Source organism: Pseudophryne corroboree, chromosome 6 (genome assembly GCF_028390025.1).
Source record: "Pseudophryne corroboree isolate aPseCor3 chromosome 6, aPseCor3.hap2, whole genome shotgun sequence".
NCBI classification, from domain to species: domain Eukaryota; kingdom Metazoa; phylum Chordata; class Amphibia; order Anura; family Myobatrachidae; genus Pseudophryne; species Pseudophryne corroboree.
In genome coordinates, this window is record NC_086449.1 from 825,692,150 (window position 1) to 825,706,452 (window position 14,303).

At 50.9% G+C, this 14,303-nt stretch overlaps 1 protein-coding gene across 2 annotated transcripts in view; it reads left to right on the forward strand.

Annotated features, from left to right (window-relative positions):
- The window catches only part of BCL2L14 (BCL2 like 14), a 32,819-nt gene that overhangs the window by 5,975 nt on the left and 12,541 nt on the right, over nucleotides 1-14,303 (forward strand). For both annotated transcript variants that reach the window (XM_063929261.1, XM_063929260.1), the window contains one exon: nucleotides 13,955-14,281. In XM_063929261.1, the coding sequence (XP_063785331.1) occupies nucleotides 13,978-14,281 (304 nt within the window). In that variant the 5' untranslated portion in view covers nucleotides 13,955-13,977. The remainder of the gene's footprint in view (nucleotides 1-13,954; nucleotides 14,282-14,303) is intronic.

Genomic DNA, 14,303 nt, shown 5'->3' on the forward strand with positions numbered 1-14,303 from the left:
GGTCACGGACAGTGGTCAGGACATGTTGGGGTGTAGTGTCCTGTGTCTGTATAGGGTGTAATAGATGTATTATGGTCATGGTCAGTGGTCAGGTCATGTTGGGGTGTAGTGTCCTATGTCTGTATAGGGTGTAATAGATGTATTATGGTCATGGTCAGTGGTCAGGTCATGTTGGGGTGTAGTGTCCTATGTCTGCATAGGGTGTAATAGATGTATTATGGTCATGGTCAGCGGTCAGGTCATGTTGGGGGTGTAGTGTCCTATGTCTGTATAGGGTGTAATAGATGTATTATGGTCATGGCCAGCGGTCAGGTCATGTTGGGGGTGTAGTGTCTTACGTCTGTATAGGGTGTAATAGATGTATTATGGTCATGGCCAGTGGTCAGGTCATGTTGGGGGTGTAGTGTCTTACGTCTGTATAGGGTGTAATAGATGTATTATGGTCATGGCCAGAGGTCAGGTCATGTTGGGGGTGTAGTGTCTTACGTCTGTATAGGGTGTAATAGATGTATTATGGTCATGGACAGTGGTCAGGTCATGTTGGGGGTGTAGTGTCCTGTGTCTGTATAGGGTGTAATAGATGTATTATGGTTATGGCCAGAGGTCAGGTCATGTTGGGGTGTAGTGTCCTATGTCTGTATAGGGGGTAATAGATGTATTATGGTCATGTCCAGTGGTCAGGTCATGTTGTGGGTGTAGTGTCCTATGTCTGTATAGGGTGTAATAGATGTATTATGATCATGGTCAGTGGTCAGATCATGTTGGGGTGTAGTGTCCTATGTCTGTATAGGGTGTAATAGATGTATTATGGTCATGGTCAGTGGTCAGGTCATGTTGGGGTGTAGTGTCCTATGTCTGCATAGGGTGTAATAGATGTATTATGGTCATGGACAGCGGTCAGGTCATGTTGGGGGTGTAGTGTCCTATGTCTGTATAGGGTGTAATAGATGTATTATGGTCACGACCAGAGGTCAGGTCATGTTGGGGGTGTAGTGCCCTTTGTCTGTATAGGGTGTAATAGATGTATTATGGTCACGGCCAGAGGTCAGGTCATGTTGGGGGTGTAGTGTCCTATGTCTGTATAGGGTGTAATAGATGTATTATGGTCATGGTCAGGTCATGTTGGGGTGTAGTGTCCTATGTCTGTATAGGGTGTAATAGATGTATTATGGTCACGGCCAGAGGTCAGGTCATGTTGGGGTGTAGTGTCCTATGTCTGTATAGGGTGTAATAGATGTATTATGGTCACGGCCAGAGGTCAGGTCATGTTGGGGGTGTAGTGTCCTATGTCTGTATAGGGTGTAATAGATGTATTATGGTCAGGTCATGTTGGGGGTGTAGTGTCCTATGTCTGTATAGGGTGTAATAGATGTATTATGGTCACGGCCAGTGATCAGGTCATGTTGGGGTGTAGTGCAGTGAAGCCTGGAGTCGGTGGCAGGTAGTGGGCACTAAACAATGAGTAAGCCATCTATAATATTTTGGCTCCCTGATTATTTCCACCGTGAGTCTAGCTGGTTCTCAAACAGAGTCGGAAGTTACAAGCCAGGAGTCACACACAGAGAAAGCAACACTGTAACACTGGCAGGAGACATAATTTCAGCAAATATTAATTCTCCAGAGAAAATCTAGTGTTGGGCCATAGGCTGATAGATCCCTGTGAACATCATAACCAGCAGGGCAGAGTCCGATTTACTTGTCACTGTCTCATGGTAATCTCTGTATATTATCATTGTTATTCTCCACCCCCCTCCCCGCAGATGTCATCATCACCTTCAGTTTCTGTTCTCTAGGCCATAAGATAATAACTGGAATAAGAAGTATTAAGGATACGGGAAAATGCGTTATGATCCAGGCCAGTAAATGTTATAGGGTGTGTCTCTAGCGTTCTCCCCCAATTGCAAAACCTTCTTTTGCCACATAACGCTGGCACAGCCGCCTCTGACCATCTGTGATATATATATGAAGTTGTTTATACTGCGGCTATAATTCGTATTTGTTTCACTTTCACTTCCCTGTTAAGGTTGAGAAATTAACTGTGTGTCAATGCTGCACCTTAGTGTCAGGCTGTATAACCTCCCGGTGACCTGTACTCAGTGGGTGCCGACACCAGAGCCAGTGGCAGTGCCACCCCTTAGTGTCAGGCTGTATAACCGCCCTGTGACCTGCAGTGGGTGCCGACACCAGAGCCTGTGGCAGTGCCACCCCTTAGTGTCAGGCTGTATAACCGCCCTGTGACCTGCAGTGGGTGCCGACACCAGAGCCTGTGGCAGTGCCACCCCTTAGTGTCAGGCTGTATAATCGCCTGGTGACCTGCAGTGGGTGCCGACACTGGAGCCTGTGGCAGTGCCACCCCTTACTGTCAGGCTGTTTAACCGCCCGGTGACCTGCAGTGGGTGCCGACACCAGAGCCTGTGGCAGTGCCACCCCTTAGTGTCAGGCTGTATAATCGCCTGGTGACCTGCAGTGGGTTCCGACACTGGAGCCTGTGGCAGTGCCACTCCTTAGTGTCAGGCTGTATAACCTCCCGGTGACCTGCAGTGGGTGCCGACACCAGAGCCTGTGGCAGTGCCACCCCTTAGTGTCAGGCTGTATAACCTCCCGGTGACCTGCAGTGGGTGCCGACACCAGAGCCTGTGGCAGTGCCACCCCTTACTGTCAGGCTGTATAAACTCCTGGTGACCTGCAGTGGGTGCCGACACCAGAGCCTGTGGCAGTGCCACCCCTTAGTGTCAGGCTGTATAACCGCCCGGTGACCTGCAGTGGGTGCCGACACCAGAGCCTGTGGCAGTGCCACCCCTTACTGTCAGGCTGTATAAACTCCTGGTGATCTGCAGTGGGTGCCGACACCAGAGCCTGTGGCAGTGCCACCCCTTACTGTCAGGCTGTATAAACTCCTGGTGACCTGCAGTGGGTGCCGACACCAGAGCCTGTGGCAGTGCCACCCCTTACTGTCAGGCTGTATAAACTCCTGGTGACCTGCAGTGGGTGCCGACACCAGAGCCTGTGGCAGTGCCACCCCTTACTGTCAGGCTGTATAAACTCCTGGTGACCTGCAGTGGGTGCCGACACCAGAGCCTGTGGCAGTGCCACCCCTTACTGTCAGGCTGTATAGATACTTCATGTCTATATTCTACATCAAGACATGGGGGGTCATTCTGACCTGCTTGCTGCTGTTTGTCGCAGCAGAGCGAACGGGTCTCTACTGCGCATGCACCGGCACCGTAGTGCGCCGGCGCATGCCAGACGGCCGAAGGCCGTAGCAGGGCTGCGATCGCCTCTGTCTGATTGACAGGCAGAGGCGATCGCTGGGCGGGAGGGGGCGGAATGGCGGCGGCCGTTTCGTGGGAGCGGTCCAGCCAACGCCGGCGTGGCCAGACCAAATGGGGGATGGGCCGCAGCGGCTGCGTGACATCACACACAGCCGCTGCGGACCGGGGAGCGACAAGTAGCTCCCGGCCAGCACGCTAAAGTTGCGCTGGTCGGGAGTTACTCTTGAAGTGCAAAGGCATCACCGCTGTGCGATGTCTTTGCACTTCTGTGGGGGGTGGGCGGTACTGACATGCGGGGCGGACTATCCCTGTGCTGGGCGTCCCCCCTATGTCAGTGTGAATGATCGTAGCTGTTCTAAATTTAGCACAGCTACGATCAGGTCGGAATGACCCCCATAGTCACTTTCCAACCATCCACTTTTGTGAAGCCCCGCCTCCCCTTGCAAGCTCCACCTATTAAAGCTCCTGTCATATTAGGGGGAGATATATTAGGCCTGGGAGAGAGATAAAGTACCAGACAATCAGCTCCTGTCATGTTTGAAAAACTGACAGCTAGATGCGGACAGGTTGGTATTTTATCTCTCTCCACTTAATCACTCTCCGAGACTTGATACATCTCCCCCTAGGATTGTTGGACACCTCGGATGAAGTGAAAGGTAACAAGCAGCTCGTTATGTAAACATGAGAGACAGAACTTGTTTGTCCGGGTAGCTACACACGTGAGCGCAGGACGGCCCAGCCTTTGTGGGGGTTGTGCCGGGGCACAGAGGATGAGGGTGCAGGGGCGCTGACCATGTTTTATTAATATCATTATCCTTTATTTACCCACCAGGGGTCCACAAAGTCTTACAGATTCCATAAACAGAAAGTATGAGCAAAACAAGAAACAGTGACTTACAGTACAGAACATTGCAGGACACGGACAACTTCACGTAGCTGCTTCAGCGGCCACAGGCCCAGATTTATCAAGCCTTGGAGAGAGATAAAGTATCAGCCAACCAGCTCCTGTCATTTTCCAAACACAGCCTGTAACATGGCAGTTAGGAGCTGATTGGCTGGGACTTTATCCCCGTGCTATTTATAATTTTCCAAGGCTTGATAAATCTGGGATAATGTACCCAAATAAGCAGCAGGGTGGTAGAACCCAAGAGTTAGGTGCTATTGTATGCAGTGGGGAGCAGGTGATGGTATAAGTGAGGGAAGGAAAGGGACATGAGGGAAGAGGGCCCTGCTCGTGAGAGCTTACATTCTAAAGGGGAGGGGCAGACAAGCAGGCAGGGGTGACACAGATGGGGTAGACAGTGAGCATGGAACAGAGGGTTAGGATGAGAGACGGCTGGGTTCGATGAAGCAGTTGGTCTTGAGAGCAGGGCCGGTTCTAGACCTTGTGGCGCCCAGGGCGAAAGTTTCCTGTGGCGCCCCAAAACAGGGGCGTGGCTTCTTCATAGGGAAGGGGCGTGCCCACAGTTATCCCCCTGTACTTGTGCCCCGCTGTAGCTGTGCCCCCAGTAGCTGTGCCCCCAGTTAATTTTCCCCCAGTAGCTGTTCCCCCAGTAGTAGTGCCCCCAGTAGCTGTGCCCCTTGTAGCAGTGCCCCCTGTAGATCTGCCCCCAGTAGCTGTGCCCCCAGTAGTAGTGCCCCCAGTAGCTGTGCCCCCTGTAGTAGCGCCGCTATGAAACCCTAAAAAAACCAAACCACAATACTTACCAGCCTCGCTCCTACTTCCGGACCGCTGCTGCCGCTGCTGCTGTCTCCGGGCGACAGCTCCTCTCTGTGGGAGAGACGTCATGACGTCTCCCCCATAGCAGCGCCACACTGACACGCACTGACACTAGGGGTCAATTTTGACCTCTAGCGTTACTTAGCGACGCCGGCTGCAGTGGGAGCACGCGGCACTCACTGCAGCCGGGGAGCGTGGTGGGAGGGTGGATTAGTAGCGGCGGAGCCCTCAGGGTAGCGGCGCCCCGGGCAAAAAGCCTGCTTGCCCGTTGCAAGAGCCGCTACTGCTTGAGAGCCAATTGGAAATTTTGTAGAGAGGTGAAGGGTCTGATGGGGAGAGGTAAAGAGTTCCAGTGGTAGGGAGCAGCACGGGCAAAATCGAAGGCAGGAGTGGGAGGAAGTAATCCGTAGGCAGGAGAGTCGGCGTGCATTAGCAGAGGGAAGAGGACGGGTGGGAGAGTAAAGGGAGATAAGGTCAGAGATGTAGATGGGAGAGGAGTGGGTGAGGGCTTTGTAAGTGAGTGTGAGAAGCTTGAATTGGATTCTGAAAGGGAAGGGGAGCCAGTGAGGGGCTTGTAGGAGAGGAGAGGTAGACGTAGTGTGTTTGGTGAGGAGGATGAGCCGGGCAGCAGCATTGAGGATAGATTGGAGTGGAGAGAGGTGTTTGTCAGGAATGCCAGTCAGGAGGAGATTACAGTAATCCAGTCTGGAGATGACCAGTGAGTGGATGAGGGTTTTAAGGCCCATATAGACGGGCCGATGCGGGGAGAGATGTGTGCTGAGCGTGCGGGAGGAGACGGGGGGGCGCTCACTTCACCTAGCGGGTGAAGTGAACGACCCGCTAGATTGGTCTGCACGGCAGGCCAATCTAGCAGCAGCGATAGCGATGCGCGGGCCTGCGCATCGCTATCGCTGTAAGGGCTACACACGGAGCGATCAGGCTTATATTCTAAGCAGTCTAGTCAGATTGCTTAGAATATCGCTCCGTGAGTACCCCCCTTTAGGGGCCTATTTATCACCATCCACATCCAGGATGCAGATGACAGGAGATAAAATCGCCCAAACTCGCACTGCGATAATTGATTACATCGCAGGGATGCATCAATTATCGGGTGCAGGGACAGAGCTTGCGGTCAAGCTCTGTCCCTGCGATGATACTCCGCAGCATCATCGGGGTATTTTTCGGAAAAAATACCCCGATGTCCTGCTATGCATGCACCGTCCCCGCCGACATTGCCGCTGCTGCCGTCGCCCGGTCGACCCCCCCGTCGCGACTACCCCCGCGTGCCGCAGACCCCCCCCCCCCCTCCCCCAAGAAGATCAATATACTTACCAGTCCAGGGAGCCGGCCCACGCTGCTTCTGCTGGGCTGCCCAGCGCCGGATCCTGTGCACTACGGTGACCCCCGGTGACTTTACTGCACCAGGGTCACATTGCAGCACATGGGGGAACCGGCGCAGCGGACACCGGCTCCCTGGACAGGTGAGTATGTTTTTTTTACTTTTTCTTTTTACACTGTGATCAGCTTATGTGTCCATCGGAGACACACAGCTGATCACTCTGCCGGGTCCCCGCTCAGCTTTCTCAGCCAGGGGCAAATGCCTCCCTATCGCAGTGCTGCCCTGTGATCTCGCCAGCCTGAGCTAGCGCTAATATCACAGGGCACACTGCGGTATTTTTTCACATTTTTTTTAGTACATTTGGCCACATCGCTTTTCCCATTATAAGTGTGGGGAATGCGATGTGGGTTTCTAAAAAAAAAAGTGAATGAAAGGGTTTGGGCAGTTTTTCATGAAAACTCCTCCAAATGCCCTTTATACATTCAGGTGATACTAAAATAATGTGAAAAGGGTGTGAAAACAGAAAACACCCTTTTCACATTATTTTAGTAAAAAATAAGAATTTACTTACCGATAATTCTATTTCTCTGAGTCCGTAGTGGATGCTGGGGTTCCTGAAAGGACCATGGGGAATAGCGGCTCCGCAGGAGACAGGGCACAAAAGTAAAGCTTTTACAGGTCAGGTGGTGTGTACTGGCTCCTCCCCCTATGACCCTCCTCCAGACTCCAGTTAGGTACTGTGCCCGGACGAGCGTACACAATAAGGGAGGATTTTGAATCCCGGGTAAGACTCATACCAGCCACACCAATCACACCGTACAACTTGTGATCTAAACCCAGTTAACAGTATGATAACAGAGGAGCCTCTGAAAGATGGCTTCCTAAACAATAACCCGAATTAGTTAACAATAACTATGTACAAGTATTGCAGATAATCCGCACTTGGGATGGGCGCCCAGCATCCACTACGGACTCAGAGAAATAGAATTATCGGTAAGTAAATTCTTATTTTCTCTATCGTCCTAAGTGGATGCTGGGGTTCCTGAAAGGACCATGGGGATTATACCAAAGCTCCCAAACGGGCGGGAGAGTGCGGATGACTCTGCAGCACCGAATGAGAGAACTCCAGGTCCTCCTTTGCCAGGGTATCAAATTTGTAAAAATTTACAAACGTGTTCTCCCCTGACCACGTAGCTGCTCGGCAGAGTAGTAATGCCGAGACCCCTCGGGCAGCCGCCCAAGATGAGCCCACCTTCCTTGCGGAATGGGCCTTAACAGATTTAGGCTGTGGCAGGCCTGCCACAGAATGTACAAGTTGAATTTTGTTACAAATCCAACGAGCAATCGACTGCTTAGAAGCAGGTGCACCCAACTTGTTGGGTGCATACAGTATAAACAGCGAGTCAGATTTTCTGACTCCAGCCGTCCTTTAAATGTATATTTTTAAGGCTCTGACAACGTCCAACAACTTGGAGTCCTTCAAGTCGTCTGTAGCCGCAGGCACTACAATAGGCTGGTTCAGGTGAAACGCTGATACCACCTTAGGGAGAAAATGCGGACGCGTCCGCAGCTCTGCCCTATGTCGAATGGAAAATTAAATAAGGGCTTTTATAAAACAAAGCCGCCAGTTCAGATACTCTCCCGGCCGAAGCCAGGGCCAGTAACATAGTCACTTTCCATGTGAGATATTTCAAATCCACCTTCTTTAGTGGTTCAAACCAATTTGATTTGAGGAAATCTAAAACTACATTTAGATCCCACGGTGCCACCTTAGGCACCACAGGAGGCTGTATATGCAGTACTCCTTTGATAAAAATCTGGACCTCAGGGACTGAGGCCAATTCTTTTTGGAAGAATATTGATAGGGCCGAAATTTGAACCTTAATAGATCCCAATTTGAGACCCATAGACAATCCTGATTGCAGGAAATGTAGGAAAACGACCCAGTTGAAATTCCTCCATCGGAGCACTCCGCTGCTCGCACCACGCAACATATTTTCGCCAAATACGGCGATAATGCTTCGCGGTGACTTCCTTCCTTGCCTTTATCAAGGTAGGAATGACTTCTTCTGGAATGCCTTTTCCTTTTAGGATCTGGCATTCAAACGCCATGCCGTCAAACGCAGCCGCGGTAAGTCTTGAAAAAGACAAGTACCCTGCTGAAGCAGGTCCCTTCTCAGAAGTAGAGGCCACGGATCGTCCGTGACCATCTCTTGAAGTTCCGGGTACCAAGTCCTTCTTGGCCAATCCGGAGCCACTAGTCTCACTCCACTTTGCCGTATAATCCTCAATACCTTTGGTATGAGAGGCAGAGGAGGAAACACATATACCGACTGGTACACCCAAGGTGTTACCAGCGCGTCCACAGCTATTGCCTGCGGATCTCTTGACCTGGCGCAATACCTGTCCAGTGTTTTGTTGAGGCGAGACGCCATCATGTCCACCATTGGTTTTACCCAACGGTTTAATAGCATGTGGAAAACTTCTGGATGAAGTCTCCACTCTCCCGGGTGAAGGTCGTGTCTGCTGAGGAAGTCTGCTTCCCAGTTGTCCACGCCCGGGATGAATACTGCTGACAGTGCTATCACGTGATTCTCCGCCCAGCGAAGGATCCTGGCAGCTTCTGCCATTGCCCTCCTGCTTCTTGTGCCGCCCTGTCTGTTTACATGGGCGACTGCCGTGATGTTGTCCGACTGGATCAACACCGGTCTTCCTTGAAGCAGAGGTTCCGCCTGGCTTAGAGCATTGTAGATTGCTCTTAGTTCCAGAATGCTTATGTGAAGAGACTTTTTCAGGCTCGACCACACTCCCTGGAAATTTCTTCCCTGTGTGACTGCTCCCCAGCCTCTCTGGCTGGCACCCGTGGTCACCAGGATCCAATCCTGCATGCCGAATCTGCGGCCCTCCAATAGATGAGCCTCCTGCAACCACCACAGAAGGGATACCCTTGTCCTCGGCGACAGGGTTATCCGCAGGTGCATCTGAAGATGCGACCCTGACCATTTGTCCAACAGATCCCTTTGCATGGAATCTGCCGAAAGGGATTGCTTCGTAAGAAGCTACCATTTTTTCCCAGGACTCTTGTGCATTGATGTACAGACACCTTTCCTGGTTTTAGGAGGTTCCTGACCAGGTCAGATAACTCCTTGGCTTTTTCTTCGGGAAGAAAAACCTTTTCTGAACTGTGTCCAGAATCATCCCCAGGAACAGCAGACGAGTTGTCAGCATTAATTGGGATTTTGGAATATTCAGAATCCATCCGTGCTGCTTTAGCACCTCTTGAGATAGTGCTAAACCCATCTCTAGCTGTTCTCTGGACCTTGCCCTTATTAGGAGATCGTCCAAGTATGGGATAATTAATACGCCTTTTCTTCGAAGAAGAAATATTATCTCGGCCATTACCTTTGTAAAGACCCGAGGTGCCGTGGACAAACCAAACGGCAGCGTCTGAAACTGATAGTGACAGTTTTGTACAACGAACCTGAGGTACCCCTGGTGTGAGGGGTAATTGGAACGTGGAGATACGCATCCTTGATGTCCAAGGATACCATAAAGTCCCCTTCTTCCAGGTTCGCTATCACTGCTCTGAGTGACTCCATCTTGAACTTGAACTTCTTTATGTACAGGTTCAAGGACTTCAGATTTAGAATAGGCCTTACCGAGCCATCCGGCTTCGGTACCACAAAAAGAGTGGAATAATACCCCTTCCCTTGTTGTAGAAGAGGTACCTTGACTATCACCTGCTGAGAATACAGCTTGTGAATGGCTTCCAAAACCATCTCCCTTTCTGAGGGGGACGTTGGTAAAGCAGACTTCAGGAAACGGCGAGGTGGCTCTGTCTCTAATTTCAACCTGTACCCCTGAGATATTATCTGCAGGATCCAGGGATTTACCTGCGAGTGAGCCCACTGCGCGCTGTAATTCTTGAGACGACCGCCTACCGCCCCCGAGTCCGCTTGCGAAGCCCCAGCGTCATGCTGAGGCTTTTGTAGAAGCCGGGGAGGGCTTCTGTTCCTGGGAAGGAGCTGCCTGTTGCTGTCTCTTCCCTCGTCCTCTGCCTCGTGGCAGATATGAATAGCCCTTTGCTCTCTTATTTTTAAAGGAACGAAAAGGCTGCGGTTGAAAGGTCGGTGCCTTTTTCTGTTGGGGAGTGACTTGAGGTAGAAAGGTGGATTTCCCGGCCGTAGCCGTGGCCACCAAATCCGATAGACCGACCCCAAATAACTCCTCTACGCATCGCCTGTCCACTGTCGTGTCCATAAAGCTCTTCTGGCCGAAATGGACATAGCACTTACCCGTGATGCCAGTGTGCAGATATCTCTCTGTGCATCACGCATATAAAGAAATGCATCCTTTATTTGTTCTAACGACAGTAAAATATTGTCCCTGTCCAGGGTATCAATATTTTCGATCAGGGACTCTGACCAAACTACCCCCGCACTGCACATCCAGGCAGTCGCAATAGCTGGTCGTAGTATAACACCTGCATGTGTGTATATACCTTTTTGGATATTTTCCATCCTCCTATCTGATGGATCTTTAAGTGCGGCCGTCTCAGGAGAGGGTAACGCCACTTGTTTTGATAAGCGTGTTAGCGCTTTGTCCACCCTAGGAGGTGTTTCCCAGCGCTCCCTAACCTCTGGCGGGAAAGGGTATAAAGCCAATAACTTCTTTGAAATTAGCAGTTTTTTATCGGGGCACCCCACGCTTCATCACACACGTCATTTAATTCTTCTGATTCGGTAAAAACTACTGGTAGTTTTTTCACACCCCACATAATACCCTGTTTAGTGGTACCTGTAGTATCAGCTAAATGTAACATCTCCTTTATTGCCAAAATCATATAACGTGTGGCCCTTTTGGAAAATACGGTTGATTCGTCACCTTCACTACCGGAATCAGTGCCTGTGTCTGGGTCTGTGTCGACCGACTGAGGCAAGGGGCGTTTTACAGCCCCTGACGGTGTTTGAGGCGCCTGGACAGGCACTAAGTGAGTGTCCGGCCGCCTCATGTCGGCAAACGACTGCTTAAGCGAGTTGACGCTATCCCGTAATTCCACAAATAAAGGCATCCATTCTGGTGTCGACCCCCTAGAAGGTGACATCCTCATATTTGGCAATTGCTCCGCCTCCACACCAATAACGTCCTCATACATGTCGACACACACGTACCGACACACAGCAGACACACAGGGAATGCTCTATACGAAGACAGGACCCACTAGCCCTTTGGGGAGACAGAGGGAGAGTCTGCCAGCACACACCAAAAAGCGCTATATATGACAGGGATAGCCTTATGATTAAGTGCTCCCTTATAGCTGCTTTTATATTAATATATTGCCATTTATTTTGCCCCCCCTCTCTGTTATACCCTGTTTCTGTAGTGCAGTGCAGGGGAGAGACCTGGGAGCCTTCCTGACCAGCGGAGCTGTGACAGAAAATGGCGCCGTGTGCTGAGGAGATAGGCCCCGCCCCTTTTCCGGCGGGCTCGTCTCCCGCTATTTAGTACATTTAGGCAGGGGTAAATATCTCCATATAGCCTCTGGGGCTATATGTGAGGTATTTTTAGCCTTTTTAAAGGTTTACATTTGCCTCCCAGGGCGCCCCCCCCCAGCGCCCTGCACCCTCAGTGACTGCCGTGTGAAGTGTGCTGAGAGGAAAATGGCGCACAGCTGCAGTGCTGTGCGCTACCTTAAGAAGACTGCAGGAGTCTTCAGCCGCCGATTCTGGACCTCTTCTTGCTTCAGCATCTGTGAGGGGGCCGGCGGCGTGGCTCCGGTGACCATCCAGGCTGTACCTGTGATCGTCCCTCTGGAGCTTCATGTCCAGTAGCCAAGAAGCCAATCCATCCTGCACGCAGGTGAGTTCACTTCTTCTCCCCTCTGTCCCTCGTTGCAGTGATCCTGTTGCCAGCAGGAATCACTGTAAAATAAAAAACCTAAGCTAAACTCTCTAAGCAGCTCTTTATGAGAGCCACCTAGAATTGCACCCTTCTCGGCCGGGCACAAAAATCTAACTGGAGTCTGGAGGAGGGTCATAGGGGGAGGAGCCAGTACACACCACCTGACCTGTAAAAGCTTTACTTTTGTGCCCTGTCTCCTGCGGAGCCGCTATTCCCCATGGTCCTTTCAGGAACCCCAGCATCCACTTAGGACGATAGAGAAATAATGTTAATAAATAGACCCCTTAGTGGCATCCTGGGTGAGAAAGGGTCTGATCCCGGAAATATTTTTGAGATGAAAACGGCAGGACCGTGGCCCTCATTCCGAGTTGACCGCTCACTAGCTATTTTTTGCAGCACTGCGATCAGATAGTCGCCACCTACAGGGGAGTGTATTTTTACTTTGCAAGTGTGCGATGGCATGTGCAGTTTTTGAGTAGCTCAGAACTTACTCAGCCGCTGCAATCACTTCAGCCTGTCCGGGACCGGAATTGACGTCATACACCCGCCCTGCAAACGCTTGGACACGCCTGCGTTTTTCCATCCACTCCCAGAAAACGGTCAGTTGCCACCCAGGAACGCATTCGTGCTGTCAAACACTTTGCGATAGCTGGTGCAAAGGATTTTTTCATAGGAACCCACGCTGCCGGACAGCAAAGCGCCTGCGCATTGCGGCCGCAGTGCATGCGCATTCCGGAACCGATAGCACGGCTGCGAAAAATTGCAGCTTGCGATCGGGTCGGAATGACCCCCTGTGAGAGGTGCTGAATGTGTGGTGTGAAGGAGAGGGAGGAGTCAATGATTACTCCAAGACAGCGCACTTGGGGGCTAGAGGAGATAGTAGTGCCATCTATAGATAATGAGATTGTGGGAGGTGAGGTTATGCGGGAGGGAGGGAAGATGATCAGCTCGGTCATAGACATGTTAAGTGTAAGAAAGTGCTGGGACATCCAGGTAAAAATAGCAGAGAAATTAGTGAGGAGCATAGAGGAGTTACTGGAGGCCAAAGAAGCTGATGAACTTATCTGAAGAGGCTGTATAATAGGAGAAAAGGAGAGGTCCAAGAACAGAACCTTGGGGAACACCTACAGTTAGTGAAGAGGGAGGAGGTCGAGTCATGAGAGTAGACAGAGAAGGAACGGTCAGAGATGTAGGAGGACAGCCAGGAGAGGGCAGTATCACGCAAACCAAGGAAGTGAAGGATTTGATGGAGAGGGTGGTCTACAGCGTGGAGATCATTGCTGACTTTTATGAGGTTAGTTTCTGTGGAGTGGAGAGGACGGAAGCCAGACTGGAATGGGTCAAGCAGGGAGTTGGAGGAAAGAAAGGCAGTGAGGCGATTATAGACAATAGGCTCAAGGAGTTTGGAGAAAAAAGGGAGGAGAGAGATTGGGCGGTAATTAGAGTGTGTCCAATGGGGATTGGTGATACTTAATCACTCTACAAGCGTTGATAAATATGCCTCCAACTCCTGAGATCGGGGGTCTGTGTGCGTCGCACCTAACTAAATCCTGTCTTTCATCTCAATATTTTCCATCAGTAGCCTCATATCATTATATAATATAATAATATCATTATATAATAATATAATGTTGCTGGAACACAGATAAATGCACCATCGGTCACTGAGCGTTATTAGGTTATAGTGAGATAGACTATAACACCGCTATTATGTCTTCACAGTTGCTGTCTTGCGCTCCGGCACAATGGTTTCGGTACAAGAGAGTGGGATGGACGAGATCCCCCTCCAGGAGGAGGAGACTACTATGGAATACAGGGTGATGATGGCGTATGCCCAACGGACCATGCCCGCCAGCAAATACCATCACCTTCTCGGTAAGACGCCGTCCGGGCAGGGGGCAGAGGAAGTCACCTGTAACGGGGAAGGCCATAGGGTGGAAGAACGCACCCCCCGACAGAAGGACAAAAAGAAGAGTCTGCGTAAATGGCTGACCCCCCAATGTCTGCGAGCGCCAAGCTACAAGAGGAAAAAAGGACGCCACGCACCAGGTGACTGATGTGAAGGGTTAAT